The 12,291-nt window shown below is 52.5% G+C and overlaps 6 protein-coding genes across 6 annotated transcripts; 2 read left to right on the top strand and 4 right to left on the bottom strand.

Annotated features, from left to right (window-relative positions):
- Nucleotides 1-537: 537 nt before the first annotated feature.
- On the bottom strand, nt 538-1,767 carry PV08_10656 (uncharacterized protein; the record flags this gene model as incomplete). Its single annotated transcript, XM_016384970.1, has 1 exon — nt 538-1,767. The coding sequence occupies one exon, from the start codon at nt 1,765-1,767 to the stop codon at nt 538-540; it is 1,230 nt and encodes a 409-aa protein (XP_016231572.1).
- An 823-nt stretch (nt 1,768-2,590) lies between these two features.
- Nucleotides 2,591-3,621, bottom strand: PV08_10655 (uncharacterized protein; the record flags this gene model as incomplete). Its single annotated transcript, XM_016384969.1, has 2 exons — nt 2,591-3,180; nt 3,330-3,621. 2 exons carry the CDS (start codon nt 3,619-3,621, stop codon nt 2,591-2,593), a joined length of 882 nt encoding a protein of 293 aa, XP_016231571.1.
- An 868-nt stretch (nt 3,622-4,489) lies between these two features.
- Nucleotides 4,490-5,976, top strand: PV08_10654 (3-isopropylmalate dehydrogenase A; the record flags this gene model as incomplete). Its single annotated transcript, XM_016384968.1, has 3 exons — nt 4,490-4,540; nt 4,833-4,901; nt 5,002-5,976. 3 exons carry the CDS (start codon nt 4,490-4,492, stop codon nt 5,974-5,976), a joined length of 1,095 nt encoding a protein of 364 aa, XP_016231570.1.
- Nucleotides 5,977-6,516: 540 nt separating this feature from the next.
- Nucleotides 6,517-8,445, bottom strand: PV08_10653 (uncharacterized protein; the record flags this gene model as incomplete). The annotated part of the gene is made up of 1 exon (XM_016384967.1): nt 6,517-8,445. The coding sequence occupies one exon, from the start codon at nt 8,443-8,445 to the stop codon at nt 6,517-6,519; it is 1,929 nt and encodes a 642-aa protein (XP_016231569.1).
- A 666-nt stretch (nt 8,446-9,111) lies between these two features.
- Nucleotides 9,112-10,233, top strand: PV08_10652 (uncharacterized protein; the record flags this gene model as incomplete). The annotated part of the gene is made up of 1 exon (XM_016384966.1): nt 9,112-10,233. One exon carries the CDS (start codon nt 9,112-9,114, stop codon nt 10,231-10,233), a length of 1,122 nt encoding a protein of 373 aa, XP_016231568.1.
- A 574-nt stretch (nt 10,234-10,807) lies between these two features.
- PV08_10651 (uncharacterized protein) lies at nt 10,808-11,554 on the bottom strand (the record flags this gene model as incomplete). The annotated part of the gene is made up of 2 exons (XM_016384965.1): nt 10,808-11,480; nt 11,532-11,554. 2 exons carry the CDS (start codon nt 11,552-11,554, stop codon nt 10,808-10,810), a joined length of 696 nt encoding a protein of 231 aa, XP_016231567.1.
- Nucleotides 11,555-12,291: the final 737 nt, after the last annotated feature.

Raw genomic sequence — 12,291 nt, 5'->3', positions numbered from 1 at the left:
TCAATATCATGCATGGCCGGGAATGGTGCTGCCTGAACGTGGACATAAAAGTGATGCCTGACGATCGACCTGCACTGGATACTCGTAGGAATCTCAGTTGATCTTGACTGAATTGGATCTAGAGACGTTACATGTGAAGAAGGCAGGAGAGATGGGAGAAATGAGGTGATTCCGGTACAATCAAGAGAGTGAGATGGAGAGGTTGAGGAAGAGAAGATTGGTTGCCCGCATCTCGGCTAGGGCGCCTTGATAAGCATTCTGTGAGTCCCTACATGTTATATGTACATACATATCTTGCAGGATGCGCAGGCAGTATGAACAGGTCTTTGATCGGTATCCGTATCGTAGGCGCAGAAGGGGCAGCAAACTTGTACGTTGTACAGAGAATCTGTTCTTTTCAACTTTTTTCTTCCTCCCGAGGACTCGCTTAGCGACAGAAAGCAATTAGTTTAATTTCTCACCGTAGCAGCGCCGCTTTTATCATACAATACATCTCCCTCACCCCGCCGTCACAGCACCTTCATACTGAAAATTACATCAGATAAAGAGTTTGATGAAGAAAAATAGACTGTACACGCCGACCGCTAGAAGGAGGTGGTGAACACCCACCAGGATCTGCGGTGTGTTGTATACTGCACGAGCAATCACCCACGATTCAATTCCTGCACGAGGGGCTCCGTTAGTGAAGTACATTGCTCTCATCATATCGTACGCCATCACCTGGGCTTTGTGGCCTGTCTTGAACAGATCAGCTTCATACACTGCCACTCTTTTGTCAAGGTTGGTAACTAGATCCCTATCTCGAGAAGCTTCGATGATTGCTCTGCCCAGCTTCTGGGCGTCTCGAAGGGCTAGGTTGACTCCTTCTCCTCCAAAAGGTGTACACAGATGTGCCGCATCCCCGACGAGCGTGATGCCTGGCTTGTGGTCCCATCTGAAGCCGAGAGGCAACATGTAAAGTGCAGAGATCCGAATTGGTCCAATTGCGTCCACGACCAAAGTCTGCAATTCCGGAGCCCAGTCATTGTAACCGTCGAGTATATCAGCTGGCAGGGGGGACTGTTCTCGGCGGTCCGTCATCCAGCCGTCACCCTGCCGGCTCCACACCGAGACCGAAATGCTTCCACTACCGAGCTGCTGGCCGATGATAGACTTGCCGTTCGCAAATGCAAAGATTGTTCCGCCGCCCACCAAATCTGAAGAGGCCGGAGAAATATTCACTGCGTCTGGTATGTTTAAGTCATAGCCTGACACGCCAGAATACACCGGAAGCTGATTGCTGAGGGCTCTCCGAACCTGACTCCACGCTCCGTCAGCACCCACGATCAGGTTATAATCTGCCTCTGACTGGCCGTTGTCAAAAGTTAGGACACCCGGAGACGGAATTTCTTTTAACTTGTGGCTCCAGCGGATGACCTGGTCGGGGATTGAAGCTAATAGCATGGTGCGTAACTGCTCCCGGTCGATTTCCGGGGCATTGTGCAACGCTGACGGCAGGTAGAAGTAAGTTTGAAGCCTTTGATCAACGACTTTGAGACGGGATCCACCGCAACGGAGGAGCTTCGAAAGTGCGACACCAAGTCCAGCTTCCTCAATAGCGGATATGCCAGTGTTGGGATGGAGATCTAGAGTGCCACCTTGAGATCGTGCTGTCGGAGAATCTTCAGCTTCAAAGATGGTAACCTCGATGCTGCCCTGAATCAAGTATGGAGCCAACAGACAACCTGCAGGGCCAGCACCAATGATGGCTATTTTCAGGTGTGGCATGCTATCGTAGCCTTGCCGGATCTTTGTATTCTGGACCTTACATGGGCTTGGGAAAGAACTGTTAGGTGGGAGCAGCCACCAATATATTCCTGTGATCCAGAAGGTGTTCACTCGTTAATTCAGTGCCATGCCAAATCTGGTGCGGACACCTGCTACGGCCGTAATGCTGTAGCCTAGTCGAGATGCAACTGGAAAGACCACGATTCTTCTTCAATCCATACACCCTAGCCAGGCGCTCTCGGGAAGCTATGCAGGGTGTGACTGTAAAGCGACCCTACCAGGAATCTCCTGGGTTTGACTTCCAGAATACAAGCTGTCCTTGTCACGACGAAAGCAGCCTCAGTCTTGAGAGTGACCAAGTTTTCCGCAGTCGCCTGATACAGGATCGCTCGGAACAGAAAGGCCTGAGTCCAACTAAGATTTCCTTGACCACTTTAGTAGGTGTATCCAAAGCAAACAAAACACAAAACTTGAGTCTAGTTACTAGGTAGCTTTGGGCTTTCGATTAATTTAATCTACCCGGAACGGTGAGGTCCCTCGAGTACATAAATTGTGAGGTCGAGGCTAGTGGGCTACAGAAAGTCTCGCCTCAAATCCTCGACATTATAAACGAGATCTATAGGTCCATATCAAGAAATCTGATCTTAAGCTTAGACTACCGAAGAAGACACCTTTTATCGTGTCTGCATTTTCTCATTCTCTAAGGCCGAGAACGCTCTAAAATGATGTGACCGCTGAAGAGTCTCGGGGAGGTGGCTTGGTCTAAGGCGCGATAGTGACAGTTCCCCCAAACCACCCAGGTCCGACCTGTTGGCAAGCCAGATCATTCCTTCTCCCGGGATGATTCTGTAAGCGTAGTTTCGGGGCGTGAACCTTGGTCATGGACTTTCCTCTTTATGAGACCCATCGTCGGCTGAATCACCAGGAAGGTAGCCATAGATATAGTCATCGGAACAGCATCAAGGCCCACCACAAACCTCTCGTGCGTGATCAGGTATCCTCGCCATCCCTGAAGAAGCTCTATCGATCGATAGACATTGCGCATGATCATCATCGAAATGGCAGTAACAATGGCTATAGTGATGTGCCAAAGTTTTCTGTTACCAGGGTCTCGGAGTTGTGTAGCACCACGGTGCACCACGACGGCAAACAGGAAGCAGAAAACAACCGCAACTCCGAGTTGAGAGATGATGCCGGCGACCATCGTCTTCGTTCCAGGGTCGGTAGATTCGTGCTTGGAGTACGCCGATCCAGCCAGACCCCCGCCCGTCGCTTGCAAGCTCAAGCACACGACATCGGCCACGAAGCACCCGAAAAGGTAAACCGTGGGAGAGAATGGGGAGGTTTTCCTGCCCAAGCCTCGAACCAAAACCCACAGTGCAATATATATTCCTGCCTGAGTCCAAGACGGCCCTGGAAAAGCGCAAAACACTCTCAGTTAGCCATTTTTGAGAAGTCTTCTCTTGAGAACGGCGACAAAAACCAAAACGCCTTCGCGGCCCAAAAGAATGGAAATGCGGTTCGTTCCTTCTGGAAATGTCTGGACACGGAATGTCACTCACCCATGATCAAAGTAGCTGTCTGCATCAGAAAAAGCGAGCGCGAATAGGGACAGTGATATCCTATGGCCCGACCTACCCAGCCGATGGTTTCGATGGTTGCTCCAATGCTGAATAACACGATCCAGTACACTCGGGTTCGCATAACAATCACAAGGTGGCCAATTGCGATCAACCCAAAGATTGTTGAGAACACCACTCCTGCCGCCAGGCTAGGGTGATACCCATAGTTTCCAGGGTCCAAGGCCCTGTTGTAGGCGGCACACGCTGGAGTATTTTCTCTGCGAGTGCTCATGGTGGTAAGAATCCCAACCGCTGCAGCCACGTAAGCGGAGGGGGGCACGCCGACTTTGTGCAACTGTTCGTGAGTAATCAGAAAGATGTCAAATTCCAGAAGTAACAATTATCTCTCCGAGAAACCAAAAAACTGTCAAGCAAGCAGAGAGATGCGACACAGATCTCAGCCTGAGTCGGTTCTTGAGGCCAGCCGTTATTGCGGGCGAAGCACGGAAAGGTCCGAATTCTTTGCTTCTGTAACATGCCAAACTCATGATGCATTAATGGTTATGCGGTTTTTCAGGGACATTTGTAGAAGACTGGAAAACACTCTCTGAACCTCTGCCAATTCCGCACCTCGCGCATTTATCTGTATAGGGCAGTCACTATGTCCGTAAGTGTTGAACAGGCCGAGTTGCGGTCGTTTGCAATGACCGTCTTTACAACTCAATACTCACGCCTAGTGCCTAGCGTCCCCAGCGGAACGCCGACGTCCTGACGCTCCTTACGACCTTTGCAACATGAAAGCCCTGTGGAGGTTCATGGAACGGTTGCAAAGGTCCGCATAGTCGGCCCCAAATGACCGGTGAGGCGAGGGTGCCGAGCCAGGGGTTGCGCAAGGGCGGCATGGCGCAGTTTCCTGATCCGGGCTGATCTTGGCATGGACCACAATAATCTGGGGTTCGTTGATATTGATAAATTCACGGCCGATACCGGCGACGGCGGCGGCCCTGATTTTGACCCGCCACTCAGGCCTTGTGTGTTTCCAACCCGATCAGTTGAGCATAAAGATATCAAAGACATCCAGGTATCTCGTTGCTTACTTGGACAATTTCCGTCAACAGACGCAACCGCAACGACAGCAATAGAGGAAGCCCGCCTTCACGATGCCGACCTTCAATATCGTGGTGTTTGCTGGAGACTACGCTGGCCCAGAGGTTCGCTCACCACCCCATATACCTACTACATGCCGCTAGTTTTTGCTTGCCTGATCTTACTCTAACCCGACATCTTGCCTTGATCTAGGTGACCAAAGAAGCAGTCAAAGTATGCACTCATCCCATATCCACCCGCTGTTATTGCACTGTTGCGCCAGATGAATCCCACTATGTTGTCATTAGGTTTGACACGTTACGGAAAAAGACCAGACTCGATGGCATCCATTCACTGCACCTTTCTGTCGGACTGGGAAGAACTTATGACAGCTAACAAGACGCCTCTACTACCCAGGTCCTGAAAGTCATCGAAAAGTGCTCAAAGGATGTCAAGTTCAACTTCCAAGACCATCTCCTCGGAGGCGTAAGTCACACAATCACCCTCCCTCACGCACCGACCAAACTACACTACGACGCCAGCCCATGCGACCTGCCTTGTACTGATGTCTTCTACTACCTCACAGTGCTCCATCGACGCCCACGGCACGCCATTGACCGACGAAGCGCTCGCGGCCGCGAAGTCCGCACACGCCGTCCTCCTCGGCGCCATTGGCGGGCCCAAGTACGGCGTGGGCAAGGTGCGACCGGAGCAAGGCCTCCTCAAGCTCCGCAAGGAGATGGGCACGTTCGGCAACCTGCGGCCGTGCTTTTTCGCGTCGCCGTCCCTGGCGGCGCGGTCGCCGCTGAAGGAGGAAGTGTGCCGGGGCACCGACTTCATGATCGTCCGCGAACTCACGGGCGGCATCTACTTTGGCGACCGGGTCGAGGGCAACCCGGCCGACGGCGCCGACGAGTTCGCCGAGGACCGCGAGCCGTACTCACGCCGGGAGATTGAGCGCATCACGCGCCTGGCGGCCTACCTGGCGCTCGCAAAGTCGCCGCCCAGCAAGGTCTGGAGCCTGGACAAGGCCAACGTGCTCGCGACGAGCCGGCTGTGGCGCCGGGTCTTCACCGAGACGATGCAGAGGGAGTTCCCGCAGCTCGAGTTCGAGCACCAGCTCATCGACTCGGCCGCCATGATCATGGTCAAGAACCCGCGCGCCCTCAACGGCGTCATCGTCACCTCGAACCTGTTCGGCGACATCATCTCCGACGAGGCCTCCGTCATCCCGGGCAGCCTGGGCCTGCTGCCCAGCGCGAGCCTGAGCGGCGTGCCCGACGGCAAGGGCCTGTGCAACGGCATCTACGAGCCCATCCACGGCTCCGCCCCGGACATCGCCGGCCAGGGCGTCATCAACCCCGTCGCCGCCATCCTGAGCGTCGCCATGCTCCTGCTCTACAGCCTGAACATGCCCAAGGAGAGCGTCCTGGTCGAGCAGGCCGTGCGGATAGTCATTGACAGGGGCGTCGTGACCAAGGACATCGGCGGCACCAGCTCCACCGAGCAAGTCGGGGACGAGGTCGCCAAGGAGCTGGAGTCGTTGTTCGCAAAGGCTTGAGATTCATTTACACGGCACACTCACGCCCTCACAGGTACCTACCTACCTACCTACCTGCCTGCCTGCCTATCTACCTGTTAGATATATGCATGATGAAACTGTATGTATGATCCGAAGTAGCCGCAAAAGGATGCGGCGGGCTCGTTCATGAAAAGTGAAAAATGGAATGGAAACTCATCGGGAGAAATGTGATACAAAAAGCGGAACAATCTTATCAACATGAGATAAAAAACTATCTAGGTCATCAAGTCATATACAATTCTCCTCGTCATCAGGACAGACGCCACGCGGCTTTCTCCTGAAGGATCCCCTTTCTCAGCCTGCGAAAAAAAGAGAAAATTCGCCTGGTTCCCATATCGGTCATCGTTATTTTCGTCCCGTTCCGTGCCATCTCAAGGCTATAAAAACCAAAGACAACATCCAAAATATCCCCGGCCAAGAAAGCTCCATCACCACAGACCAATCACAACCAGCTCAGGTACGTAGTAAAATTGCCAGAGGAATACTCTGCACATATGTGTTATGTGTAGCAAAGTCACGTCACGCAGGTGCACTGTTTGCCCAGGCTCGAATTCTCCTCTCCTCGTCGGTTTCTGTGTTCGTAGCGTGCTCGCCGCCAGCCTCCTGAGCAGCGTGGCGCCTTCTCGCAGTACCGCGTCGCCCAGCTCGTCGGGGACTATCGCCACCGTGGTCCTCCTCTGCAGGGTCCCTAGCGCCACGCTGTCCGAGAAGTTCAAGCATCTGCTCCATTGGGAGCGGAATACCGCCGGGCGTGCGGTTCTCTCTGCCCATGACCAAACCGTTGATCAGGTCTCTCGCGGCCTGTCCGGCCTGTGCGTAGTTTGCCGTCAGGGCTTCGCGGGCCTGTTGTATGAAATTGCCATTCATGTGGTGGATTGCAGCATTGCCAAACGCGTCGTCCCTCTCGGCGTCGTTCCCGAGGCCGAGCTGTTGCATGCGTCGAGCCAAGGCCTCATCCCGTTCGACCTGGTCTCTCCGTCTGTCCATCTCCTCTTGATAGCGGACAGGGTCTCCAAGGTGGGCATCGACGGCCTGATAATTGAACCACGGGCAGTCGCAGGACTTCCACTTGAGGCCACAGATCATGCAGAACTCTGCTGTGCAGCGACACGTCATGTGGTTGCAGCCTTCTTTGAGCTCAACCATGGCAGAGCAATTGTAACACCGTTGCCACCCTTTCTCTTTGGCAACTTGGACAAAGGCCTTCGTCTCGGGATCTTTGGGGCAGTCGCGTGAGACGTGCATCTTTTGCGAACAAATCCCGCAGACCCGCGTCTTGCATTGCTTGCACTTGCCGACCTTTCGGCCGTTCTCGATCTTCATGTAGTGTGGTTTGATCCATGCGCCGCACTTTCTCGCAGGGCAGTATATCCTGTTTTTCGTCTTAAACTCGTCATATTTGCGATTCCACAGGACCTTGAATTTCTGGTCGAATAGTTTGTCCACATGTTTCAGATCTATGTGCTGATCCGTACAGCAGCGGGGTGGCATATGCGCAGGATCTTTGACCGACATGGTGAATATCCGCTTGAGGCATGAGTGACACATGCGATGGGAACAAGGGAGTTTGGCTGACTTGACAATAGGAACGTCGTCTGCTCCACATGTCAAGCAGGAGACTTTCTTTGGAGGTTCGTTGTGTGGGAGAAACATTCCACTGAATAGCCCGGCCGCATTTCTCTGCCCGTCGGAAACATGCGTCAAGTTGCTGGCGCCGACTCCAATTTTGGATTTTAATGTTGTTGTTGTAGTTGCATTGCGCTTCAATGGTGGCCTCTGCGACTTGTCTGCGGACGCAGTACTTCGCTGGACCATTGTCGAGGGAGACCGCGAATCGCGCTGTTGCCTTGAAGTGGCGCGCCCAGAATCTCCACGTTCTGCGTCACGGTCATCATTGGACGTTCTTCGCGTTATAGGTTCTGTGTTCCTGCGCTCGGGGATGTGTCGCCTGGCAGTTGAAGACGCATGGTCTCTGACCGACGTCTTCGATGGTGACTTTGTCGCAGGTCTCGTCGGCGTGTCTCTCCGCACATTGTCTGGCCTCCCGTAAACGTATTCAGATTCGCCATCATCGCGACGCATGCGCTTCTGCGTATCGTTTGTGCGCTTCGCGGGTTTCCGTGAGGGTTTCGTATGCTGAGAGTCTGGACTGCGTTCCCTCATTAATCTATATTGCCGTTCTCGGTCGGCAGCAGTCTGCGACACGGTTTTCGTGCTCTTAACGTATTCATATTTCATCTCTTTCCGCTTCTCCCCAGGGGGCTTTGCTAGATATTCGAGCCTGGCCTTGCGAAGAGTCTCGACATCGAGGGGGCGATCGGCGGCGGCGGAGGATTTCGTCGTTGCACGGTCATCATCACCGGTTTCTTTGAATGATTTGGAAGCACGAGTATCACCATGATCGCGGTGGGACTTCTTCTTTTTCTTCTTGATATCCTCTATTGCCATGGACAAAGCTTGCCTGCGTCAGCAACCACCACTTGACTTGCGCGACCAGCGCAAGAATGTGCGGGCTTCTTGGGCCGCGATGCGAGAAATGTGGCCAATCACTAAGTTGCACACAACTGAATGGAGTGACAGAGAGGTTGGCGACCGCCGGGGGCTTGGTTCAGAATGCTTCTCATGATGGGATTTGATGAGAAAGCACACTTTTGAGAGGCGAGGCAACCAATGGAGGCTGGCCAGCTGGCCTGCAGCCTGAGGCTGGGATACCATGCACCCATGCAAATCGATATGGTGCCAGTCCGGCGACGTTGCCATCTGAAGCCCCGATTGGTTGACACGCGTTAAGATTGTTCCGTGCCGAACTTCAGCCCTGGTCGACTGGGTTCAATACAGCTTGGTAGGTACATCAAATTGTACGTGACACGGTCGCACGAGGTCCAAGGAGTCATGGTTCGAAGGTATACCTCAGACAATTCCTTGAGAGCTTAGCTTCGACTAGTAAGAGGGCCATCGGAAGGTGTGAGATAGCGCGCCCTGCGACAATGTCCATAGCCTTCCTCTACTTGGTCAGTACGCCTATCTGACTAGACTAGAACAGCACTATTACCAAGTCTACAATAGTTTCCTCCACGAGGAGTAGCTCTAGCATCTTTGCGTTGATCTGGAGTCATGTCGGCCTCTGCGATGTATACGAATTCTCAAGCACAAACCTGGAGGTACGAGTACGAGGCGGACATCGGCCTTGCGCAAACGTTTCATGAACGACTTCCCGGATATTGCCCAAGTCCACTGGTGTCCCTCGAGGATGTGGCCAAAGAGCTCGGTGTGAAGGCTGTATATGTCAAGGACGAAAGCAGTCGTCTTGGCCTGCCGGCCTTCAAAATCCTGGGCGCCTCATGGGGCACATTTCGAGCAGTCGCAGATCGTACTGGACTTCCTCTTGACGCGAGTCTCGAAGATGCGGCAAAGGCTGCCCAAGAGTTGGGTATCACTCTCTTTGCAGCAACGGAGGGAAATCACGGTCGAGCCGTAGCGCGAATGGGCAAGATTCTTAACATTCCCACCCGAATATTCATGTCGAGATTTGCCGACCAAGAGACTGTTCAGAAGATCGAAAGTGAAGGTGCTAAAGTCACCGTGATATCCGGAGACTATGATGCAGCGGTTGCGACAGCTTCAGCTAAGTCCAAAGAGGAGCCTAATAACCTCCTCATTCAGGATAACGCATTTGAAGGATACGAGCAGATTCCTGCATGGATCGTCGAGGGTTATTCGACTCTTCTCGCTGAATCCGAGCAGCAGCTAGCAAAGCAGGGACTGAGAGCTACACTGATGGTAACCCCAATAGGAGTTGGTTCATTGGGCCACGCCGTCGTCGCGCATTGTAAATCTGGAGGAAGGCAGATCAGGGTGTTGACTGTAGAGCCCGACACGGCGGCTTGTTTGCACCACAATCTTCAGTCACATGAGTGGAAAACTATCGAAACATCAGCTACGATCATGAACGGCATGAATTGTGGTACTGTGTCACCGATTTCATGGCCGGCTTTTACGAAGGGTGTCGATGCAAGCGTGACGATCTCAGATCTCGAGTGCCACAAGGCTGTTCAATACCTGCAAGCTCACAACGTCAATGCTGGTCCATGCGGAGCTGCTTCTCTTGCTGCGCTACGAAGGGCGAGCACCATCAATCCAGCTGCACTTGGGCTTGATTCCAATGCTGTGGTTGTCCTGTTGAGTACCGAGGGCGCCAGAGGGTACACGCTGCCTCCTGGGGCGTTCGACACTTAGATTGGGCATGTTTCAGCATGGTTTGAATATGCAAAGTCTATTTTGTGAGACTGATTGATCAGTCACCGTCGGCTGGCCATAAACTCGCAAGAGACAGGTATTCTGTATGAGTAGTGGCCACCGGTCTAGGGGACGAACTTCTCCAACGCAGTGGCAGGAGAAAATGCGCTGTATCTCCAGGCATGTTGCAAGCCGAAAGGGGTTCTGATAGAGCTTGGTATTCTCCTTGATTGAACAGTGCTATTTGCATCTAAGCAACAGCCTTGGCCTTAATCATCTATGATCTGCTTTGTGTTGCCCCAACTTGCTGAGCCTCTAGCATGGACTTCATTCTCACCTGTTCAGAGACCATTCCGTAAGCAGCTGAAAGCGCAGGGTGATTGGTTCTAATTATTCAGCACCCTCCCTCTTTGAACATCATTCTCCATCCAGAAGACTGCACTTGCCGGCACCTTTCCCTCCCGAGTTCCTTACATCCATTTCCAACGAGTCAGCCGGCGAGAGACCAAATGCTGTGTACCGTCGTTGGTGATATTTCTTGAGTCCAATTCATGATCGTCAATGGACGAACCATTTAACACTTTTTGGTCATCCTGTGGATGTGCCACTTGCATTTTGCCTTCTTCTGCTGCAAGGGCAGCTTCGTGGCCGTCTCGGGATCTGCAAGGCATCTGACCAGATTTTCTGCGAACTCACCCCCGTCCCGTACCATTTGAGACAGCTCGTGATTGACCTCCTGAATGTAACGGTCCCAACCAGTTTCGCGGATTGACGAGGCTAAGACCCTCATGATCAGTGCTCGCAGGCCCTCATCGCTGGACTGAACAGATTGGAGCGCATGCAGGTACTTGATCCAGGGCATGTCTTCCAGTGCCACACTGCAGAAAGAGTCAAGAAGTGCATTTGCCCAGTCTTCCAGCTCAACCTTGACAGCAAAGCAGTATGCATTGACAATTTCGGTGCCAATTCGAATGCCTTCATCACCAACTTTTGCAAGGTCTGCATAAGAGTAGGGCAAATTGTTGAAGTAGAGCCAATTAATGAGTTGCTCTCCCACCCCTTTTCGCTCGTGGCAGATCAAGACAGGTCCATCCTCTTCAGTTGTGGGTTGTCTCGCGAACCACTGGCTCTGGTAAAGGATGTCTCTGTGGACGATGAAGTTGTTGATGCTGATTTTTTTGGCGCTCCCATCGACGGCACTTAACTCCACAAACTTCAAGGTGACCGTTTCTGTGGGGAAAGAAATGCTGTTATACTCAGTCACCAATATGAGACTCAGAGCATGAAGATGCCCTTACCTTTTCTTACGATTCAACGCCATGGTTGCACACGGGCCGCGCGCCTCGCGCCTCTGACCGGCACCGATATGAATCTGTCGGAGGAAGAGGGAGAGATAGTTGTCGAGGAAAGAGAAGTACAATTGAAGACGACACAGGAGGAGTGCAAAATCACCAAGCCATGAAGTGGAAATGATGTGAGTAAAGATTCATGGCGGCTCTGGTCAACCAGCCGAGTGAAGTCACCGACGCGTGACATTCGTTCTAGTATGCATTCACTTTTGAATTCTTTAAGATTCAAGAGTTCAGGCCCTGGCTCTTCGGTATTGTCGCATTCAATGACTACATAGCTCCTCGAGATCTGTAGATGCTGAGAGGGTAAAGACTTCTGGCCAGTTGGTGGGCCAATCACGACGTGTTCCCCCTTTCTCTGGAGAGCCTCGTTCAGAACGACTACCATTTCAAACATCCCTAAGGTTCCATATAAGCTTGCAGATCGACTAGTTGAAGCTTCAGACATGGCTGCAAGCACCAACATGGCCGAGCGGGATAACTATAGACTCGAAGTAAAAGTGTTTTGCCCGTCATCAGGACGGAGCGGTAGTACCAAAGCGGTAGTACCATCTAACGTCTCAGTTGAAAGTCGCAGCCTCGTCACATGACATACAGCCTCGTCGACGTCATTTATTTGTTGACATTGACATGTTCCGCTCCTTAAACTCAACGTCCTCCAAAGTTGCGGCCAGATGATCTCTACACAACACCAATAAGCAGAGAGAGT

The sequence above is a fragment of the Exophiala spinifera genome (genome assembly GCF_000836115.1).
Source record: "Exophiala spinifera strain CBS 89968 unplaced genomic scaffold supercont1.8, whole genome shotgun sequence".
Classification (NCBI taxonomy): domain Eukaryota; kingdom Fungi; phylum Ascomycota; class Eurotiomycetes; order Chaetothyriales; family Herpotrichiellaceae; genus Exophiala; species Exophiala spinifera.
Note: the sequence above shows the minus strand (reverse complement) of the source record. Positions and strands in the feature narration are given on the sequence as shown.